The 20,000-nt window shown below is 40.3% G+C and overlaps 1 protein-coding gene across 1 annotated transcript in view; it reads right to left on the minus strand.

Annotated features, from left to right (window-relative positions):
* grk3 (G protein-coupled receptor kinase 3) overlaps nucleotides 1-20,000 on the minus strand; it is a 155,376-nt gene that overhangs the window by 125,390 nt on the left and 9,986 nt on the right. The window contains exon 2 of the mRNA XM_028601466.1: nucleotides 470-546. Coding sequence (XP_028457267.1) covers nucleotides 470-546 — 77 coding nt within the window. The remainder of the gene's footprint in view (nucleotides 1-469; nucleotides 547-20,000) is intronic.

Consider the following 20,000-nt stretch of genomic DNA (forward strand, 5'->3'; position numbering starts at 1 on the left):
TGGGTTCATAAACTTATGTGCACCACTGCAATTAAAGTGAAAAAAAAAATTGTATCAGGAAAAAAAAGTATTTTTCAGGAACCGGTGTCGAATTCCAGGTATCTAAAAAAAATATGATATTTGATGTGTCTTAATACCCAAACAAAGGAAGCTCTGAATGTAAAATATGCAGACTCTAGCTCGAGCTCAGAGACTTGTGAGCCTCTCGGGGGGGGGGGATTAGGGATTGGGCAGCTCAGAGGACTCATGCACAACGTGTGAATGTGATCACGGTCATAAAAAAAATTAAAAGATCCATTTTTATTTAATTGTGTGTGTGGCCGAGCGGCGTCGTCTTCTCACTGAACACCGCTAACTCTATTACGAGGTCTGCAGCATTTCATCTGCTCGGTGCAAGTGGACCCCGCTAATGTAGTAGTCGGAAAACAATAACCAAAAAAAATAAAAAATAAAACGTTTGGGGACTTACCAATTTTCTGGTTGAAAATTTTGTCAAACGTCAGTTCGTCTCTCTCCTCGAGGTACTTCTGCATCACGCTGCGAATACTGTGGAGGACAAAAGGAGGAGAGAAAAGAAGGGATTAATATACACGTCGTAGGGCTGCTGGATTATGGGAAAAAATATATATAAATCACGATTATTTCGGTCAATATTGAAATCATGATAATTTAACACGATTACTCGTTGACTTCTGGAAAGATGTTGCAATTATTGAACTTAATAAATCAACAGTAAAAAAAAAAAACAACAAATAAAACTGTGAGTTTACTTCCAAAACGTAATGAGCTAAATAATTGTTTTTCTCGATTATTGAGTTTTTGTGATCATTGGGAGCCGAAAACATAAATCACAACTAGAGGTGTGAATCTTCACTGATCTCCCGATTCAATTACGATCATCATGTCTTCGATTCGACATCTCGATGCGTCAAATCCATGTTTCTATTAAAGCCATGTAGGAGATTTAATTCAGAGCTTTTCAAGCTTCAAAAACCAAACATTCTGCAGTGCTCTAATACTAAATAAACTGGATACATAAAACTATACAGCACTGAGCACATGGCACCTCCTGAATGTGCAAAACACACCAGAATATGTCAACAGAAATGTTGTCAGGCCTACATTACATTATAAACAGAAATAATCCATTATGAGCCGGCCGATTATTGATGTAGCATCGTCCACGATTCGATGCATCGATTATTGGATTAATTTCAACACCTCTAATCACGATTACATTTTGATTAATTGCACAGCCCTAACGTGTCGGTCCCTTCCTCCACCTCCACCTCCGGTCTGTGATCACGGCCTGGGTTTGGGACTCTCCCTGTCTCCCCGATGACACAGTCAAAGCTGCAGGGGAGGGAAGAGGAACACAAGGGACCCCGCGGGGGAACCTGGAGAGATGCACGCTGCCCTGGGAACAGGCCACTAATGAGAATGAGAGTCGGGAGAATGATTCAATTAGCACCCCCCCCCCCCCCCTTGGGCCCATTAACACCCCAGCAGCACCCTGCATCCACCAGGGAGAGAAAGTGGCCAGGTTTCACCTCCACGGGCGTATATAATGAGCATGTGCACGGAGAAGCCCTGGCTCTATTATGGTGCTAATACCACACAGTAGATATACTCGGTTGTAGGGCTGTCCTCGACTAAAGAACTCCTTAGTCGACTAACACTTGGCTCCTGAGGTATTTGTACTTGAATATTTCCATTTTCCATACTTTGAACTTTTGCTCATCTACATCTCGGAGACATATTGTTCTTCTTACTCCACTGCATGACTTTGCAAAGTATGACATTTGCAGAGAAGTCATTAAAAAGGTCCAATATCAAAAAAAAAAGAATAAAAGTGGACACACAGTGTGAGGTTTCTCCAGAAAGAATAGACCAGTTCCTATTTCTTTAGAAGCAAATTCACAGCACCTTTCAGTGCTTGAGGAACATATTTTTTCGGTGCCACTATCAGACTCATTTCCTTTCCCATCATGACCAGAATACAGTAGCAAAATGAGACATATTCTAACCTTTATTTATCCAGGTTAAGTCGATTGAGAAAAACTTCTCATTTGCAACGAGGACCTGATCACATTCACCCAGTTCCACATTCATACCTGGAAGCTGCCCAGTACAACCCCAGTCTGATCTGCTGGCCATTGAGCAGCTCCACCAGAGCCGTTGGAGGTTAAGGGCCTTGCTCAAGGGCACCTCAGTGGTGGTAATGAGTAGGGCTGTCCTCGACTACAGAAATTCTTAGTCGACTAACACTTATAGGATTTTGTCGACTAATCGATTAGTTGATTTAATTGACAGAGCTGTGCGCTTTGAGAGGTGGTTAAGACTAGAAAAGCACAATATAAATGTAGTTAATTAACCATCTGTAAAACTGAGTTTCTCCACAATTAATCCTGCAAAAGCACCACTTTAAATCTTGTGTTTACCATAAATGTGCTCAGAGGTTTCTTGGAAATAAGTAATTAAGCATGAATAAGCATAAAAAATGACTTAACTAAAGAAATCTTAGTCGACTAAGACCAAAACGACCGATTAGTCGACTAATCGACTAAGAGGTGGCAGCCCTAGTCTGTTACCAGTTAAAGGTCCTGCAGTGATAATGTAACTTCAGTAAAAGTGTTTAAGTATCATCAGCAACATGGAGTTATTAAAGAAGAATCCTCCCAGTGTAGAAAGAGTAAAGGATCCAACCAGTTGTGCGTTTAATGGTCCACACACACACACACACACACACACACACACACACACACACACACACACACACACACACACACACACACACACACACACACACACACACACACACACACACACACACACACACACACACACACACACACACACACACACACACACACACACACACAGGTCTCATCATCTCAGCTGGACTTGTAGCCGTTATATTGTCGGCTAGTTTACTTTAGAATCAAACATCAGATTTTATAAACTACATGTGGTAATGTGTCATATATTTCTTTCTTTGTGTGTCTGTCTCTCTGTCTGTCTCTCTCTCTCTCTCTCTCTTTCGGTTTCTTTCTGTTTCTTTCTATCTTTGTCTCGCTTTAGGTCTCCTTTTTGTCCTTTTTTCTCTTTCTTTGTTTCTCTCTCTTTCCCTCCCTCCCTGTCTGTCTTTTCCTTTCCATCTCTTTCTTTCGGTTTCTCTCTCTCTGGTCTTTTCCTTTCATCTCTGTCTGTCTGTCTCTTCCTTTCTGTCTCTTTCTCTTTGTGTCTGTCTGTCTGTCTGTCTGTCTCGTCCTTTCTGTCTCTTTCTCTTTGTGTCTGTCTGTCTGTCTCGTCCTTTCGGTCTTTTCCTTCACATCTCTTTCTTGCCGTCTCTTTCTTGCCGTCTTACTTTCTGTCTCTCTTTGTCTCTTCCTTTCTGTCTGAAGTAGTAAGCGGCACGGGAATGAAAGACTCAAGTAAAGTACAAGTACCTCAACATGTGGCCCTAAGTACAGTAGTTGAGTAAATGTACTTTGTTACATCCCAGCATTGTACTCTCAGCAGTATTTCCACGTGGTTAGTGGGGGCTCACGTGGCGAGGTAATGCTGCGTTCAGTCCCCACAGCAGATAAACAACCATAAATAACCTTTTGTTTCCGGGGAGAAAATGTTAAAGTCTATAGAAGCTGTGGCTGAACTAAGTGTGTGTGTGTGTGTGTGTGTGTAGCGAGATTTCTGGGGGACTTTATCATCACGTGAAGACTAACGAACCATGGGCCATACACAGGACTTTGGAATGCTTCTGAATTAGGTTTTAAAGTGCCCATATTATGAAAACAAATCCCTTTTTCTGGTGATTTGGGGAGTTATTTTGTGTCTCTGGTGTTTCCACACACATACAAACTTTGAATAAATCCATCCATGGTGTTCTGAGTGAGATCCTGTTTCTGAATGTGTCCTGCCTTCAGTCTCCTGGTGAGCTGGCTCGGCTTTCTACGTCACAAGCCGAAACGAGCTGGCTAACCACAACCGTTAGCATGCTAGCGTTAGCGTGCTGGATTTAGCTACCTCATTCTCAATACAACTCTACAACACACACTAGTTCACCATAATCTCCAAAAGAACTACTTCCATGTGCTCCCTGGTTTAGAAGAAGTCTCCCAGCTGATCCTGCCTTGGAACTGACTGAAGTTGGAGAAACAGGCTTTCTTTTACTGTCTATGGAGCTAGCTGACATGATCTACATCTGAGCTACTGAGCATGTGCGAGTGCAATCAAAGATAGTACAGAAGAAGATGAAAAGAGGTCTCACTCTGTAGCTAAAACAGAGACCAGTTGAAGAGAGGATCTGCAGCAGTAAGAGAGAGCTGTGTTTTTTGAAAATTAAACCATGTAAACCTATTCTGGTACAACCTTAAAATACAATTATGAACCCGAAAATGAGCAGAATATGGGCGCTTTAAAATATTATAAGACTAAAGAAGCCTGCGTGGATTTTAATGCATAATATAGCAGAGCTGCAAAGGTTAATTAGCACTGCAGAGTACTGGGCTCGACCTGTCTGTGTGAAGTTTGCAGGTTATCCCCGTGTTTACGTGGGTTTCTTCTGGGTACTACGGTTTTATCCCACCATTGAGACCAGGGCTGTAGTACTTGAGTCCGGTCTTGGACTCGAGTCCAGACTCACAGACTGATCTCATAAAGCGGCCTATGTATGACACAGCAATTTGTATGCCGTTTTTGCGCGTTATCAAGACGCATAATTGCTTTTTAGCGCGTTTATCAGCGGCGTTCGGCCGCCATTGACCTACATTTCGTGTGAATTTTCACCGTAGCGAGCAGTATGAAAGGACGCAAGTCCGCGGAAGGAGGTGGCAGATGGGTAAAAACACAGGACTTTCACTAGCATGGACTAGAGCTGGGCAATTTTTTTAATAAAAAACTTGATTTACGATTCGATTTTCCCCCCCAAAATAACTGCGAACTGTAAATATATATTTTAAAAATATATATTTATTTTTTATAATTACAGTGCATCAACAAACAAAATTGCAAAGGCAAACCCTTTCTCTAACTGAAAAGTCACTGTGCAACAAAGATTGTTAAACATCCCAATTATTTAAACTGTATTTGGATTGAAAAAAAAAAAAAAAATCAAAAAAATGGATTTTTTTGAAAATGTGAATCGATTTGACCTACCAACTCGATTTTAAAATCAAAATAGATTTTTTTCCCAGCCCTAGCATGGACTTTTTTTTATAGTTTTCCTAAGCGTGTGACGTTGGTCACCGTTGTATTTTTGTCGTTTTTTTGTGTTACTAAAGCCTTTCCCAATGTTCTTTTCCTAAATCCAACCTTTATTTTTTTACAAGCGTGTGACGTTCTCGCGATAAGACGGCGTGTGTATACAGCGTAGACATACACGTGGATAGCCCAAAATGCGTCCAGATAACACACCACTTGGCTTTAGGAAAGTGGCGTGTATGTTTACGCAAAGTCATGATGCCACGTTGGGACTCAAGACGGTTTTTCTATGGTCTCGGATTCGCTGGTATTTGGACTTGGACTTGTCTCGGTCTCGGCCACTAGTCTTCCCAAATATGGCTTTTGGTCTCGACCGAGTCCAGGTGTCTTTATTATGTGTATAATAATATTGGAGGGAAAGTGAAACACAGGTTGGACGGGGATGTTGTTCGGCTTTTCACAAGTTGCTAGTTAACGCTATGCAGACGTTTGCTAACGTTAGTGCAACAGCGTTAGCCTAGCTTGATAGGTAAATATTCGGAGTTTCCTATATCTGTGTCCACGTTGTCAACACAAGACCTGTGGAGTTAGTGCTCCTTTTGTACCATCACTTTATTGAATTAAATATTAAGCTTCACTCCTACGACATGGGTGGGTTTTTCTTACGTTACACACAAAGCTGACTAAGCTAACTGTACATATGCTAGCGGACATTAGCCAACGTTGGCGAGCCAGCCAGCAACTTCGGCGGTAGAGTTTCGGCGAGCTAACCACGACGGTATTATTCGTCGCCCACGATCAACCTGTGCTGCTAAAAGCAGTCAACCTGCGGTGAGGTTTGAAATGGAGACACACATATCGTGCTTTTTCACGGAGATCCTGGCCATTATTTTTTTCTGTCCTGGACTCGGTCTTGACTCTGACTCGAACCTCTTTGGACTCGGTCTTGTCTTGGACTCTAACCTTTTTGGACTCGGTCTTGACTAGTCCTAGTCTTGGACTCGACAAAAGGTGGTCTTGACTACAGCCCTGATTAAGACATGCATGCTGGGTAAATCCTGCCATTGCCCTGGACGTAGGTACTGGCATTACAACTGGAGTTGGTTTTCCGGGCGCAGCACTATGGCTGGCCATACAGTGTTCTCCCTAGCTTTGTAGAAGACTTAGGTGAGTGTATTCGGCGAGGGGTTAAGGCTTCCTTCCTCAAGAAAATGTGACATTTTATAATATTTTCTTTTAAAAAGCAATTTCCCCCATACGTTATATGTCTCTGTGGGGTTTCATGTCTCTTTGTAGTCGGTTTGTGTCTCTATTGGGTCATTTGTGTTTTCTTTGGGGTTGCTTTGGGTCTCTGTGGTCATTTGGCGTCCCTTTGTAGTCAGTTTGTGTCCCTTTGTGGTAGTTTTGGGTCTCTTTTTCACATCATTTTGGACCGTTATGATCACCATATCTGTGTCTAAAACATTGGAAAAAGATTAGAGCAGATAATAAATACATACCTCTCAAAAAGCTTAAAGACTAAACTTGCTGAAGAAGTCTAACTACAATCATTAAAAAGTTTTAGTGACATTCATTCGCTGAGGTTGTGCACAAAACGGCTCGGGGTGCTTCACCTAAACCTTATAATGGCGGGGGGGGAAACCCATTGGTTGAGTAGCCGTTGCAGCTCTGAAAAAGAGTGCTGCAAGCACGGACACAAATGAAAGCTGAATTTACATTCTTCCCCCTTTTGCAAGGCGTTGGCATGCTGTTATTCTAGGTTATACATTTCCCCCATCTAATAAAAACATCATGACACTGCGACCTGCACTAAAACTATATAAACTTCAAATTCACAAAGGCCCAAACTGGGACTACTTGGGCACCCCAAAAAAAAAAAAAAACATCACCATCATCCCAGAGGACCCCAGCAGACCAGTTATCCCAGTTGGTTATGTATAGGCAGATTTTAACTGGAGAGTGGGAAGGAGCAGTGGATGCAACATTTCAACTGCAGTTACAGAACAACAAGAATCTAGGAAGTAAACACTTCCTCTTTCAGAGGCCTATATATGTATCTGTGTGAGAGTGTGTGTGTGTGTGTGTGTGTGTGTGTGTGTGTGTGTGTGTGTCCTGCTGAATCATTAGCAGCTGATTCTGGATTACACTCAGACGCCATGTTGGTAACATTTACTGCAAAAAGCAGGCCCTTCTTCTGCAATAAAAACAGGCATGGGGGAGAAATTGTATTACTTCAAACCTCTAATATTGACTGTTGAGTCTATCCTACTGTCTACTTTATTCCCGTATTTTAACCCATAATTACTGCTGGTCTTTAGACTTTATCCTTGCACTATTGGACTTATTTGCACTATACCACCATGACACACCCTCTCATAGAGCACCTTACCATGCAGACTGGATGTGGATTTTTTATTTAGTATCTTTTCTGCTATTGTCCATATTATTCATGTGGTTATTTTATCATCCTGTTTATGATGTAATGTATGTGTATGTTGTGTGTGATGTCTATATAAGCTACTGGGAGCTTGAATTTCCCCTTGGGCATCAAGAAAAGTATCTGTCCAATTATCTATCTATCTATCTATCTATCTATCTATCTATCTATCTATCCATCCATCCATCTGTCTATCCATCCATCTATCTGTCCATCTATCTGTCTGTCTGTCCGTCCATCTATCTATCTGTCCATCTATCCATCTATCTGTCCATCCATCCATCTGATGCAGTTTGTATGGTTGCTGAGATTAGTCAGAGAGGACACTGTACAGAAAACAGACTTTAAATAAAATGTATTATTGTAGTTATTATTATTATTACAAAAAGACTCCAAATGAACAAAAATGTACAAAAAAAAAAAATGGAAATTTAAAAATGTAAAATCTTTTTGAGGAAGAACGCCTAAACCCCCGCCAAATACGTGCACTTAAGTCATCCACATAGCTAGGGAAAACACTCCTCTGTGCTAACGCTGGTACCCACTATATATATTGACTGCGTGGTTGGATAGACAAGGTCCATAAGAGCAGGGCACCTTCCTCTTGGCTGTAGTTACATAACTCGGCCTCCATTAAACCTGCTTCAGTATGAACCCGCTGTTAGCACAGTTACATGACAGCGTCCTTACCTCGCTAACAAAATTACTACTACTGCAATCAGCCAAAAGCTACCAACACTCGTCTTCTACTGGCTCCGAGGTGAGCTCTTTTTACACTCCCAAAAGCTACCAACGCTTGTCTTCTACTGGCTCCTGAGGTATTTGTACTTGAATATTTCCATTTTCCATACTTTGAACTTTTGCTCATCTACATCTCGGAGACATATTGTTCTTCTTACTCCACTGCATGACTTTGCAAAGTATGACATTTGCAGAGAAGTCATTAAAAAGGAGGCAATATCAAAAAAAAAAGAATAAAAGTGGACACACAGTGTGAGGTTTCTCCAGAAAGAATAGACCAGTTCCTATTTCTTTAGAAGCAAATTCACAGCACCTTTCAGTGCTTGAGGAACATATTTTTTCGGTGCCATCAGACTCATTTCCTTTCCCATCGTGACCAGAATACAGTAGCAAAATGAGACATATTCTAACCTTTATTTATCCAGGTTAAGTCGATTGAGAAAAACTTCTCATTTGCAACGAGGACCTGATCACATTCACCCAGTTCCACATTCATACCTGGAAGCTGCCCAGTACAACCCCAGTCTGATCTGCTGGCCATTGAGCAGCTCCACTGGAGCGGTTGGAGGTTAAGGGCCTTGCTCAAGGGCACCTCAGTGGTGGTAATGAGTAGGGCTGTCCTCGACTACAGAAATTCTTAGTCGACTAACACTTATAGGATTTTGTCGACTAATCGATTAGTTGATTTAATTAACAGAGCTGTGCGCTTTGAGAGGTGGTTAAGACTAGAAAAGCACAATATAAATGTAGTTAATTAACCATCTGTAAAACTGAGTTTCTCCACAATTAATCCTGCAAAAGCACCACTTTAAATCTTGTGTTTACCATAAATGTGCTCAGAAGTTTCTTGGAATTAAGTAATTAAGCATGAATAAGCATAAAAAATGACTAATCGACTAAAGAAATCTTAGTCGACTGAGACCAAAACGACCGATTAGTCGACTAATCGACTAAGAGGTGGCAGCCCTGGTAATGAGGGCTTTCACTTTCCCCACCCAGACTTTATCCTGTCAGTCTAGGGATTGAACAGACGACCTCCCGGTCACAAGCTCGCGTCTCTAACCTTTGGGCCACCACTGCCATATCGTTGAAATTGCACCAATTCTTCTTAAGATATCTCTGGCTGTTCACCGGCTGTTTCGCAGAGCGATTGATTGGGAAACATTTTCAGAATATACTTGTAACCCTTTACATTGAAGTAAAAGGGAAAAAGGAGTGTGGAGGTGTAATTTATCGGTTATTATTCAATAGTTTTACTTTCTGAATTGGTCTTTATGTGAACTCAAATGAGCCCAACCGACCGTGACCTAGACTGCGGCGGACGAGCACAGTCTAGGTCAGGTTTCGTAATGAGCCAAAACTATTTTTACACTTCTCATAATAACATAACCGAACTCTGAAATCATGTGGGAGAACACTGTGGCCGTTCTGCATCATGAGTACTTTTAGTACTTTATACTGTGCAATTTAAATATACCTACGTTTACGCAAGCAAGGTTTTGAAGTTCTTATGTCGAACTTGGAATTTCTCTTCTTTTCAGTCGATTAGCTTTCTTTTAACCCTTGTGTTGACTTCGGGTCAAATTGACCAGTTTTATATCAGAAAATATGGGACGTAGAAATAGGCACTGAAAATGTGTAGAAGCAAACTTTTACAATTTAAAATAGGGCTGTGCAATTAATCGAAATTTAACCGTGATTATGATTTTGGCTTATTTACTCTTATTTTCTGAATGAAAAAAAAGTTTAAAATAGGAAAAGTATGAAAGCAAATTACACAGCTGTATGTGTTATTTCACAGTTGATTTATTTAACCTTTTCCACTGTTTTTTAAGTTCAATCATTGCAACATCTTTCCTGAAGTAAACGAGTAATCGTGTTAAATTATCGTGATTTCAAGATTGACTGAAATAATCGTGATTATATAATTTTTCCATAATCGAGCAGCCCTAATTTAAAATGTTGGAAAAAGCAAAAACAAACTGTGACAAAAAGGCGTCAAAAACGTTTTCAAGGTTGACAACAACAAGGGTAAAGGCTGTTTTATGCTTCTGCGTCGAATTGACAGCGCACCCCCGCAGTAGGCCTGTAGCGATGCTTCGATGACAAACGCTTCGCCACACACACGTGGGAGACCAAAACAGTGCGTAATGGAGAACGAAACGGCAATCTCCTCACATAATTCCCAACAAAGTCCTGCAAAAAGCCCCAATAAAAGAAAAAGTCCTAAAAAAAAAAATACAGCTCGCCCTAAATCATCGAAGGTATGGGAATATTTCGAATTTAGTCCCAAACTTAAAAGGCATAGTTATTTGCGCTCTTTGCCAAATGGAGTTGACATACCACACCAGCACAACAGCAATGTGGGAGCATCTGAAACAGAGGCACCCCGTTGTCACTTGTGAAGGAGACAATAATAAATAAGTACTAATTTAGTACCAACGTTGGCTAAATTAATTTCATGTTTGTGTAGCTTGAGCTCTGCCCACTTTGGTGGTGCTAGCTAACTATCTTAGCTCTCTGTGCAGTTTGTTGGTGCTAGGTTAGTAGCTAACGTTAACGTTAGCTAGCTACTGGCGCCTCGACAGCTGTGTTTAGCTAACGTTAGTTATCATCTAATGTTGGCTTAAATCGTAGCTAGCTTACGGCTGCAGAACACAGCTATCTATAGTAGCTAACGTTAGCTACTAACCTAGCATGAACAAACTGCACAGAGAGAGCTAAGATGCGTTGGGCCTTTCATTTTGTATAACAGTAAAATAATTGTATTTATTTAATTTTGTGTAAAGCAGAAGATTTTTTTGCTGTGCAAAACTGTTTAATAAAGTATATTATTAAGATTTCTTTTGGTATTTATTTAAGATACATTATGGTTTTTATTAATCGAGCAACAGAAAAATAATCGCCTGATTAATCGTTTAATAAATAATCGTTTACCCCCAGCCGTACCCCGCAGACCTCTCTGCGTGGCCCCGAACTCCCTCTCCAAGCCCTCCGCCGTAGCTCAACGTGCACCTCCAAAAATCTGTAACTTTGCTTCGAGGAGACGCGCACGGCGAGGACTGTGATTGGTCGACTGGTCCCGTGTGTTTCCAGCAGCCTACTGCGGGGAGTAGCAACATGCTAGTTCACTGACAACAGCTTCGCAAAATAAACTCAGACATATTTTGGTTACAACGACGGAGTTATCCGTTTGTTAAGAGTCTATACGTCGGTAACGTTTTGAAATTAGCACTTCGCCAGCAAGCAGTAGCTACTTTGTGGGCAGTTGTGCTAAAGTTTGCTCGCTAACGTAACATAAACGGGCTGGCAGACACCTCGCAAATAACCTCAGACTTGGCCACACACCCCCTAGTGTTATGGCGGTGAAATGCACCGCATGCAAAGCAACCTCGACGCAGAACTCCGAAAGGGTCACGACGCCGTAGCTACAGCGCGGAGTTGACGCAGAAGATTAAAACGGCCTTAGGTCAAACGCTACAAACAAACTCCTGCACACTGTCTAACTTGCAAAGATAAATGTAATAGCCGGCAACGTTTTCGTACATTTTAGAGCTTCATTCTTTTTTGTCTTTTTCTGGCCTGATGGCCTAGTGCCGGTACGTTGCCAGGTTCTAACTTTATCTTTGCAAGTTAAGACAGTGTGCGGGAGTTTCTTTGCAACTTTTGACCTACTTGCCTCCACCCTCCGATGCGCCTGCTTCACATTATAAGTATTTTAATGTTCTGAGCTCTTTCTTTGGCCATTAAAAACTCCCAAAGTACCAGGTTCAGCAAGTGTAAAGAAGGCCCAGCTTTAATTAGCTGCTGATCTTGGTGACTATTTAACACTGCAGGAAGTATGCACATGTGTCAATATTTAACATGTTAACAGGATGTCACTGTCATTTTTATAGCTGCGTCTGTGGCCATGTAAGTAATTAAACCGTGTTGATAACAGACCACACAGCCCAGTGCCAAGGCTTTGATGTGTTCAAATATACCTTAGACCAGGGTTGGGACTAAATAGCGATACGGCAATTTATCGTTGTCCTTTAAGAGATACGAGAATCTACACGTTGGCGCCAAATATCGATATTTTAATGAGTTTAAAAAGGCGCTGTAAAGCTTTAGTGCGGGACTTTTTGATATGAATGAACATCAGTTACATTCCAGCCGTTGCCAAATGAGTTGCTACAACGCTAATTAAGACTATCAACTCCACACAGCTCTCTCTGTTTCTCAGTATGACTACGTTCAGAAGATTGTGGTGTCCGGTGACTTTCCCGCACAAAAACTGGAATAGACTAGAATATTAATCTGAGTCTGTCAGCGGCAAAACCAGCACTTTTGTGAAGGTAAATACAAGCTGCACAATTGTCCCATTAACTTAAATTGTAGCTTGTTTCACCGCTGCCGACTGCAGCGATCTGGCCTAATACTGGACCCATGTCAAAGATTGTTGTTCCCATCAGTCACTTAGACACAACATAGGAAAATAGGGTTGTCACAAGTTAATTTAATAGTTAGTAGTTGTAGTGAAAACAAATAAAAACGTTTAAAAAGCGACAAAACAAAGTGTTAATTTTTTAATATTGACCCACGAAGACAACACAAGGGTTAAATAGATTTCCCTGCTGCCAGCATCGCTTCCTAATGGCTCTTTGATCGGGCGATCGAGTGTCTTTTTACTAAAAAATAAATAAATAAATAACTCATGGAGTGTTAAGGGATATTTTGTTAGTGTTTCTACATCTAGAAACAGTTTGTTTACATTTTTTGTGTGTGTTTAGTACAATTTGATGAAAACTGGTCAGATTTTTTTTTTTTTTTTTTTATTCATGGCACAATTTCAATAGTTTTATTAACTACTATTATTTATTGACTTACATAACCTTTCAGCTTAGGTTCTACTGATTTTAGGGATACGAAACATTTAAAGATACTCTGAGAAATGACATCGCAATATGCAACCAATGTACTTTAGGCACTGGAAGACCATTTCTTCATTCCCCGTTTGAAGGGTTAATCATTAGTGGTCAACCATTCAACTAATCTCCAACTATTTTTGGCAATTTAATCCTTAAAGAAAAAAAAAATATGATGTGATGTCAGCTTGTTAAATGTGAATATGTTCTAGTTAATTCTCTCCTCGGTGACAGGAAACTGAATATCTTTTGAGTCGTGGACAAAAACAAGACATTTGAGGACGTCATCTTGGGCTTTTGGGGGAAACACTGATCCATATATTTGTTCTTTACCATTTGACATTTTATAGACCAAACAACCAATACATTCATCCAGAAAGCAATCAACAGATTAATCAACGATGAAAATAATCGTTAGTTGCAGCCCTGCTCCGGTTTAAAAAACACTGCAGCGTTAGATCTGTCAGTTAGGGTTAGGTCTGACGAAACAAGACCCGAAACCTTCTGTAAGCTCCTTTAAGCCTCTAGGCACGCATTTACTCTTTACCTGGAAGACTAGTTAGCTTTAAAAACCTGTTTTTCCTGGCTACAAGTACAGTAAGTAAGTAAAGTATAGGGATTAGGGGAGGAGAGGGGGTTGTGTGTGGATGGAGCTGCGTAAGACAAATTGAGCAATTTTCAGACAAGCCATCATTTCCTTTTAGCTCAGGTACTGAGGGAGTGAAAAGACTTTGGATTAGATACCTTTATCTGCGTTTCCGCTGGGTTTGTGGGAGACTTCGGTGCGCATATTTGGCGGAGGGGCTCAGGGGTCTTTCCTCACCAAAATGTGATGTTTTTCAGTGAAAGAAATATGCAATTTGACATCGTCTTGGACGGTCACTAATTCCCTTATCTGTGTCTAAAACATTGGAAAAGCTAGAGCAGATAAGAGGACAAAACATGCTAAAGAAGTCCAACTTCAATCGTTAGATCTGAGAAAAGTAAGTTACTTTGGTGCTTTTTTTTGGCGCTTTTTTCACGTTGTTTTGGCGTTTTTTTGCACCGTTTCTGGGACTTTTTTGCCGCATTTCACATTTATTCAGCTTTAGGTGCTGCCAGAAGGGGATAACCCTGCCTTTATAGCTGTTGAAACCTCGTCTACCCGTGTGAAGCCTAAAACAAAAAGATAAAACAATGCCGTCTCCGCTGGAAACACCAGACGTAGTAACAAAGGTTACTTTCGGGATATAGCACCTCGTGTGATTAGAACACGATGGCTGGCTGACACGATCGGTCGATTAAATCAACTCGGGTTGCAACTAAACCATTATTTTCATGGTTGATTAATCTGTCGATTATTTTTATGGATGAACAGGTTAGTTGTTTGGTCTCTAAAATGTCAGAAAATGGTGAAAAATGTGGATCAGAGTTTCCCAAAAAAAGCCCAAAATGAAAATTGTTTTGTCTACAACTCCGATATATTCAGTTTACTGTCACAGAGGAGAGAAGACACTAGAACAATATTCATATTTAACAAGCTGACAGAGGATTTTTACTTTTTTATAAAAAAAAAATGACCCAACCTGATCAAGCGATTATCAAAATAGAGGGCGGTTAATTTAATAGTTGACAACCAGAGTTGCAAAATTCCGGGAATTTTCAAAGTTGGAAACTTTCCATGGGAATTAATGGGAATAAACTGGATATTTTTAATACTTCTTGTTATAATACGGTTAGTCTATAACAGGGAACTTAAATGTAGTTGGAAAAAAAAAAAAATAAACATCTTACAGCATAATCTTGGTTAAAACAACCTCATTTAATGCAACTACAGTTGAATGTCATCCCTATATTCGTCAATGACATGAACGCAGTAATCAGCATCGGCTACTACATTACTGGCCAACATTTAGTTTTCAAAAAAAACTACATAACCCATTGCTATTATGAACCTATGTGTGTTAATTGTATAGCCCACCAACTATAGTAAATCAAAATTGGAAGGTTTCCAAAATTCCCCAGCTAAACTTTCCATGGAAAGCAATATTAAAAACATCCAGTTTATTCCCATCAATTCCCGTTTATTCCCATTAATTCAGGAATGGAGGACCATGACTTTGCAGTGTGTTAAGCCATTGTTGCCGTAATTTTAAGCCAATAAACGGAGAGGTTGTTGTGTTTCTAGCGGTTCCTACCGTAATTCTAGTGTCTTCAGTGTCTCAGGAATCATCGTCAGTCCAAGACATTCCCGACTTACCCAAGCACCATGTTCACGTTAGTTTTTTCGTCTGTAAAAACCTTGAACTAGCCAAGCAAAGGTGTGAAATGCTGTAAAAAACATTATGCAATTTTGCCAAAAAACCATGTTCATCTTGTTAGCTGAATGGCTTGCACTGCTATATCCACCCTTTTGTTTTGCAGTGTTTTTGCCCAGTACCTTTTAAAAAGTCTGGAACGTGTCTGGGGTCACTAGTTGTTGCACTAGGACCATTAATTGCATTTTATTATGTTGTTCTATGCTCCATTGCACATGTCTTGTTATGAAATTTTTCAAATATTTTAATAAAAAAGTTCATTTTTTTTTTTTTTTTTTTACCGTGGTAGCGAAATCGGCATAGAGAATCGTGTTATTTTACTGGTACTGGCACCGACTACGGAATTTTTGGTATCGTGACACCCCTATTTCCTAATCAGCAATCACAGCTTGAGCAACAAAACCGAAACAAGTGAACGAAATAGCGAAAAATCAGCTGAAACGGAAGACGACAGCCGTCTACTTTTGACCACACACACACACACACACACAACTGTGAAAACTCAAGTGTGACAACGGCATGCTCTTTGGAAATCTGCGTACGTTACGAGTAGGACTTCTTCTGCTTTAAGCGTTTGAGTTTGAGGCAGAGTCGTTTTGGAGGAGTCAAACTGGCCCATTGGGGCTTTTTTTTTTCTGATGAGTCAGCGAATCACCCGATAAAGGACATTAATAATCCTGAGCAAACTGCTCGCCCCGGGAGTACCACTACACGATATTAAAATGTTACGTGAATCAATATTGAACTCAAATACAGCGAAGTAATTACAACCATGAGTCATACAGATGAAGAAAACAGGTTGATTGAAAAGTTATTTTTTACCAGAGCTCAACTGACACATGTTTGGACCTGCCCCCCACTGCTAAAAAAAATCCTAAAGGAAACACTGAAGCGTGCAGGGTTTTCCCTACAGTTATAAAAAGGTTTGGGGGGGGGCGGCACCACCTAAGCCGACTGAATGTGAAATGTGAGCATTAGCAGGACTTATCAGATCTAATGACTGGAGTTTGTAGCCTAGTGGACTTCTTAAACGTTCCTCAAATTGTATCCATTTTCATCCATCAAAAAAGTTTCTGTATCTGAAATTTGGGTTTTCTTTCAACCTAATTGTAAAAAAAAATAATAATAATGTGGATGGTTATTTTACAAGGATGGTTATTTTACAAGTAAAAAAAAAAAAAAAAAAAAAAAAATCTATTCACTACTTTCATTGAATTTGGGTGTTTTTCTCAATTTTATAGCATTTCAACAATAAGAACTGATAAAAGTTTGAAATAAAAGGGACATAAATGTAGGAAAAAAGCTTCAAAAAACTACTAACTAATTAAGAGCAATCATCCGAAAAGCAAGAAAGGTGTCAGGAATTTGGTTTTTCCATTTAAAATTTTGACCGAGAAAAACTAAAAGTTGCATCGTTGACGGGAAGACAACACGAGGGTTATTAACAAGTTGTGTCTTTGAACTTTGAGTTATTTTATTCATTATCTCCTCGAGCTCTTCCCAACGTTTTAGACACCGATATCGGTAATAAAAATGGTCCGACATGACGTCAAAATGCATTTTTCTTGATGATGAAACCAAAATGTGTGCATCTAATGGCTTTTCCATTACATCACATGTGTCAAACTCGAGGCCCGCGGGCCAAATCTGGCCCCCTCGCAGATTTTGATCAATTTAGTTTCACGATACATATTGGCCCGCCTAGTTTTTGTAGCTTTTGCAGACGCTTTTGGTGCCTTTTTGCCACTTTTCCAACGTTTTTGGGGCCTTTTCTGGCGTTTTCTTTCCAATGTTTTTGTTGCCATTTTCAAAAAGATTGTCGCTTTTTTCTTTGAGGGCTACGTTAGTTTTTTGGGGTCTTTATGTGGACCAAACTGTAAGTGAGAAGGCTATATGAGACACGCAATAATCCAGTAAAAGATCCTTGACTTTTTCGATGAAATAAAAGCCTGGCCCTTGATGTGATTCTTAGTTTCCAGGGTGGCCCTCTGGGAAATTGAGTTTGACACCTCCACCATGTAATGGAAAAACGCCATATGTTGTTCACAAACCTAGGGGAAAACACTGGCATGGGACGTTGTTTTTCACTTCTGGAAATAATACTTATTAAGATATTAACTTATTTAAGATATCAGATGTCATCGGAATTGATCCTGTCGACAGCTGAGTTTCCACTTTGGTGGATAACGTTACAACGGCTAATGTTATACTTTTACAGACATCCAGATTAAGCTGCTGATAAGACGACAGGAAGTGCTTTACGTGAGGGTCTACACCGCTTTTTATGACCTACGAGTGTTGGGTGTCGGTCAGTACCCGACTAGGACACGAGTAGTACACGGTAGGAAAATCATACCTGCAAACTCACAAGGGCTGAAAAAGGTGACGAAAGGTGATTAAATATTTTTTTAAATACAGAGTGGTGATTTTCTCTGGGACAGACATCCAGCCTGCGTTGTAGGTTTACCAGTCCTGCGTTTTTATTTTGTAGTTTGGCTGAATTAAGGCTAGCATTATTGACGACTAGGGCTGTTAACGTTTCGTACATCCTAAAGAGTAGGGCTGGGTATCGAAGCCCGGTTCCACTACGCAACCGGTAGGAACCGGACTAGAACGCAAATTTCGGTTCCACTAAATGTGTCGACTGAAATATTTTCCCCTCCGGCGCTCCGAAACGGACGTAAAAATATCACCCTCTCTCTGTAGTCTACCGTTAGCTATAGCTACCGTAAATGTAGAGCTACTTTTAAAATGCCATATTTTCCCCGTGTGAGTGTGTGTGAGTGCGTGTAGTAAGATTTGCTAAAGTCCCTTGTTAACAAACATTGGCCAATATATAAACTAGATCTGCAATTTTCAATAGTTTAATCGTTTATTTAAAAGGAATCACCAACTATTTTGATAATTGCTTAATGGGTTTGCAGCTTGTTAAATGTGAATATGTTCTAGTTCCTCTTCACTCCTCTGTGACCAAACAACTAGTCGGATTAATCGAAAATGAAAGTAACTTAGTTGCTACATAATGCAACTTGCACAAAACACTTCTCGCTCAACAAAGTCCTGTTGCTGCAAACTAACGAGTATTTTATATTCAGTTTACAGTCACACGGGAGAGAAGACACTAGAAAACATTCACATTTACCGAGCTGACATCACTAGGGTCCGGTTCCTACACAACCGGTAGGAACCGGACCGGACCAGAACGCAAATTTCGGTTCCACTTAATGAGTCGACTGAAATATTTTCTCTCTGTCGCTCCGAAACGGAGGTAAAGATATCCCCCTCTCTCTGTAGTCTACCGTTAGCTAGCTACCGTAAACGCAGGCTACTTTTAAAATGCCATATTTTCCCCTCTGGGCTCACCAAAACGGACGTAAAAGCCTTTCTTTGGGGTCATTTTTCTGTTTTTCAAGAAGCGGTTTAGGAATCGGAATAGTTTTTTGGTACGGGCTCTTTGTTTTATCCTCATTTATGTTGTATTACTATTGTACAATGTTTGAATCTATTGTCCTGACTTCATATAATAATAATAATAAAAAACCTTTTCGCAGAAATTTTGCCATGACGTGCCGCCACTACAAAATCAACAGAGGAAACACTGCGACTACTCACGCTACGTTTCCGGCTATTTTCATAAACAGACATTTCAACCTCTCCGTTTTCATAAATAACATCATGCACAGCAGTTTGTTGTTTTCGGAAAAGTGTTCGTTTATATGTACCCGTGTGTATATATGCCGTTAAAGCAATCAAGAGCACGCCAGACCTGTAGGTGGCGGTGTAACGAGAAGCTCAAGCCCACGTTAGCCAATCAGAATCCCGAAAATAGCAACAGCAGCAGCCAATCACTTCCCCTCTCTCTCTCTCTCTCTCGGCTGCCGTTTGTCTCAGTTTACGTGCAAACGAAGATTTAAAAAAAAAAATCTCCACTCTGGCCGGAGTTTTTAGAAAGACTCGGTTTCAGAGGAGAATTCTCCGTTTGCGTGTAAACGAAGGAGCACAAACGAAGGGAAACGTCTCCGGTTTTCAAAATAACCACATACGTATAAACCCTGTTGTATCTCCTAGGGGTGGGAATCCCCAGAGGCCTCACGATACGATATCATCCCGATACGATATTATTGCGATTTTAAACATATTGCAATATTCTGCAATATATTGCAATGTATTTACCTTTTCTCCAACTTCAGATTTTTCCCCAATTTCAAATGATGTCCCGAAAGGAAACTTTGTCAACATCTGTTTTATCTAAAAATATACATTTCTCTGTTTGTTCATCTCACTTCAATTTTATTGGTGCAAAATGTGACTGTCAAGCAGACAAACCGACCAACACATATATCATAAAAGATCGATACTTGGCGTCTGTGTATCGATACAGTATTGCCACGAAAAATATCGCGATACTATGCTGTA

This window comes from Perca flavescens, chromosome 16 (assembly GCF_004354835.1).
Source record: "Perca flavescens isolate YP-PL-M2 chromosome 16, PFLA_1.0, whole genome shotgun sequence".
Taxonomy (NCBI): domain Eukaryota; kingdom Metazoa; phylum Chordata; class Actinopteri; order Perciformes; family Percidae; genus Perca; species Perca flavescens.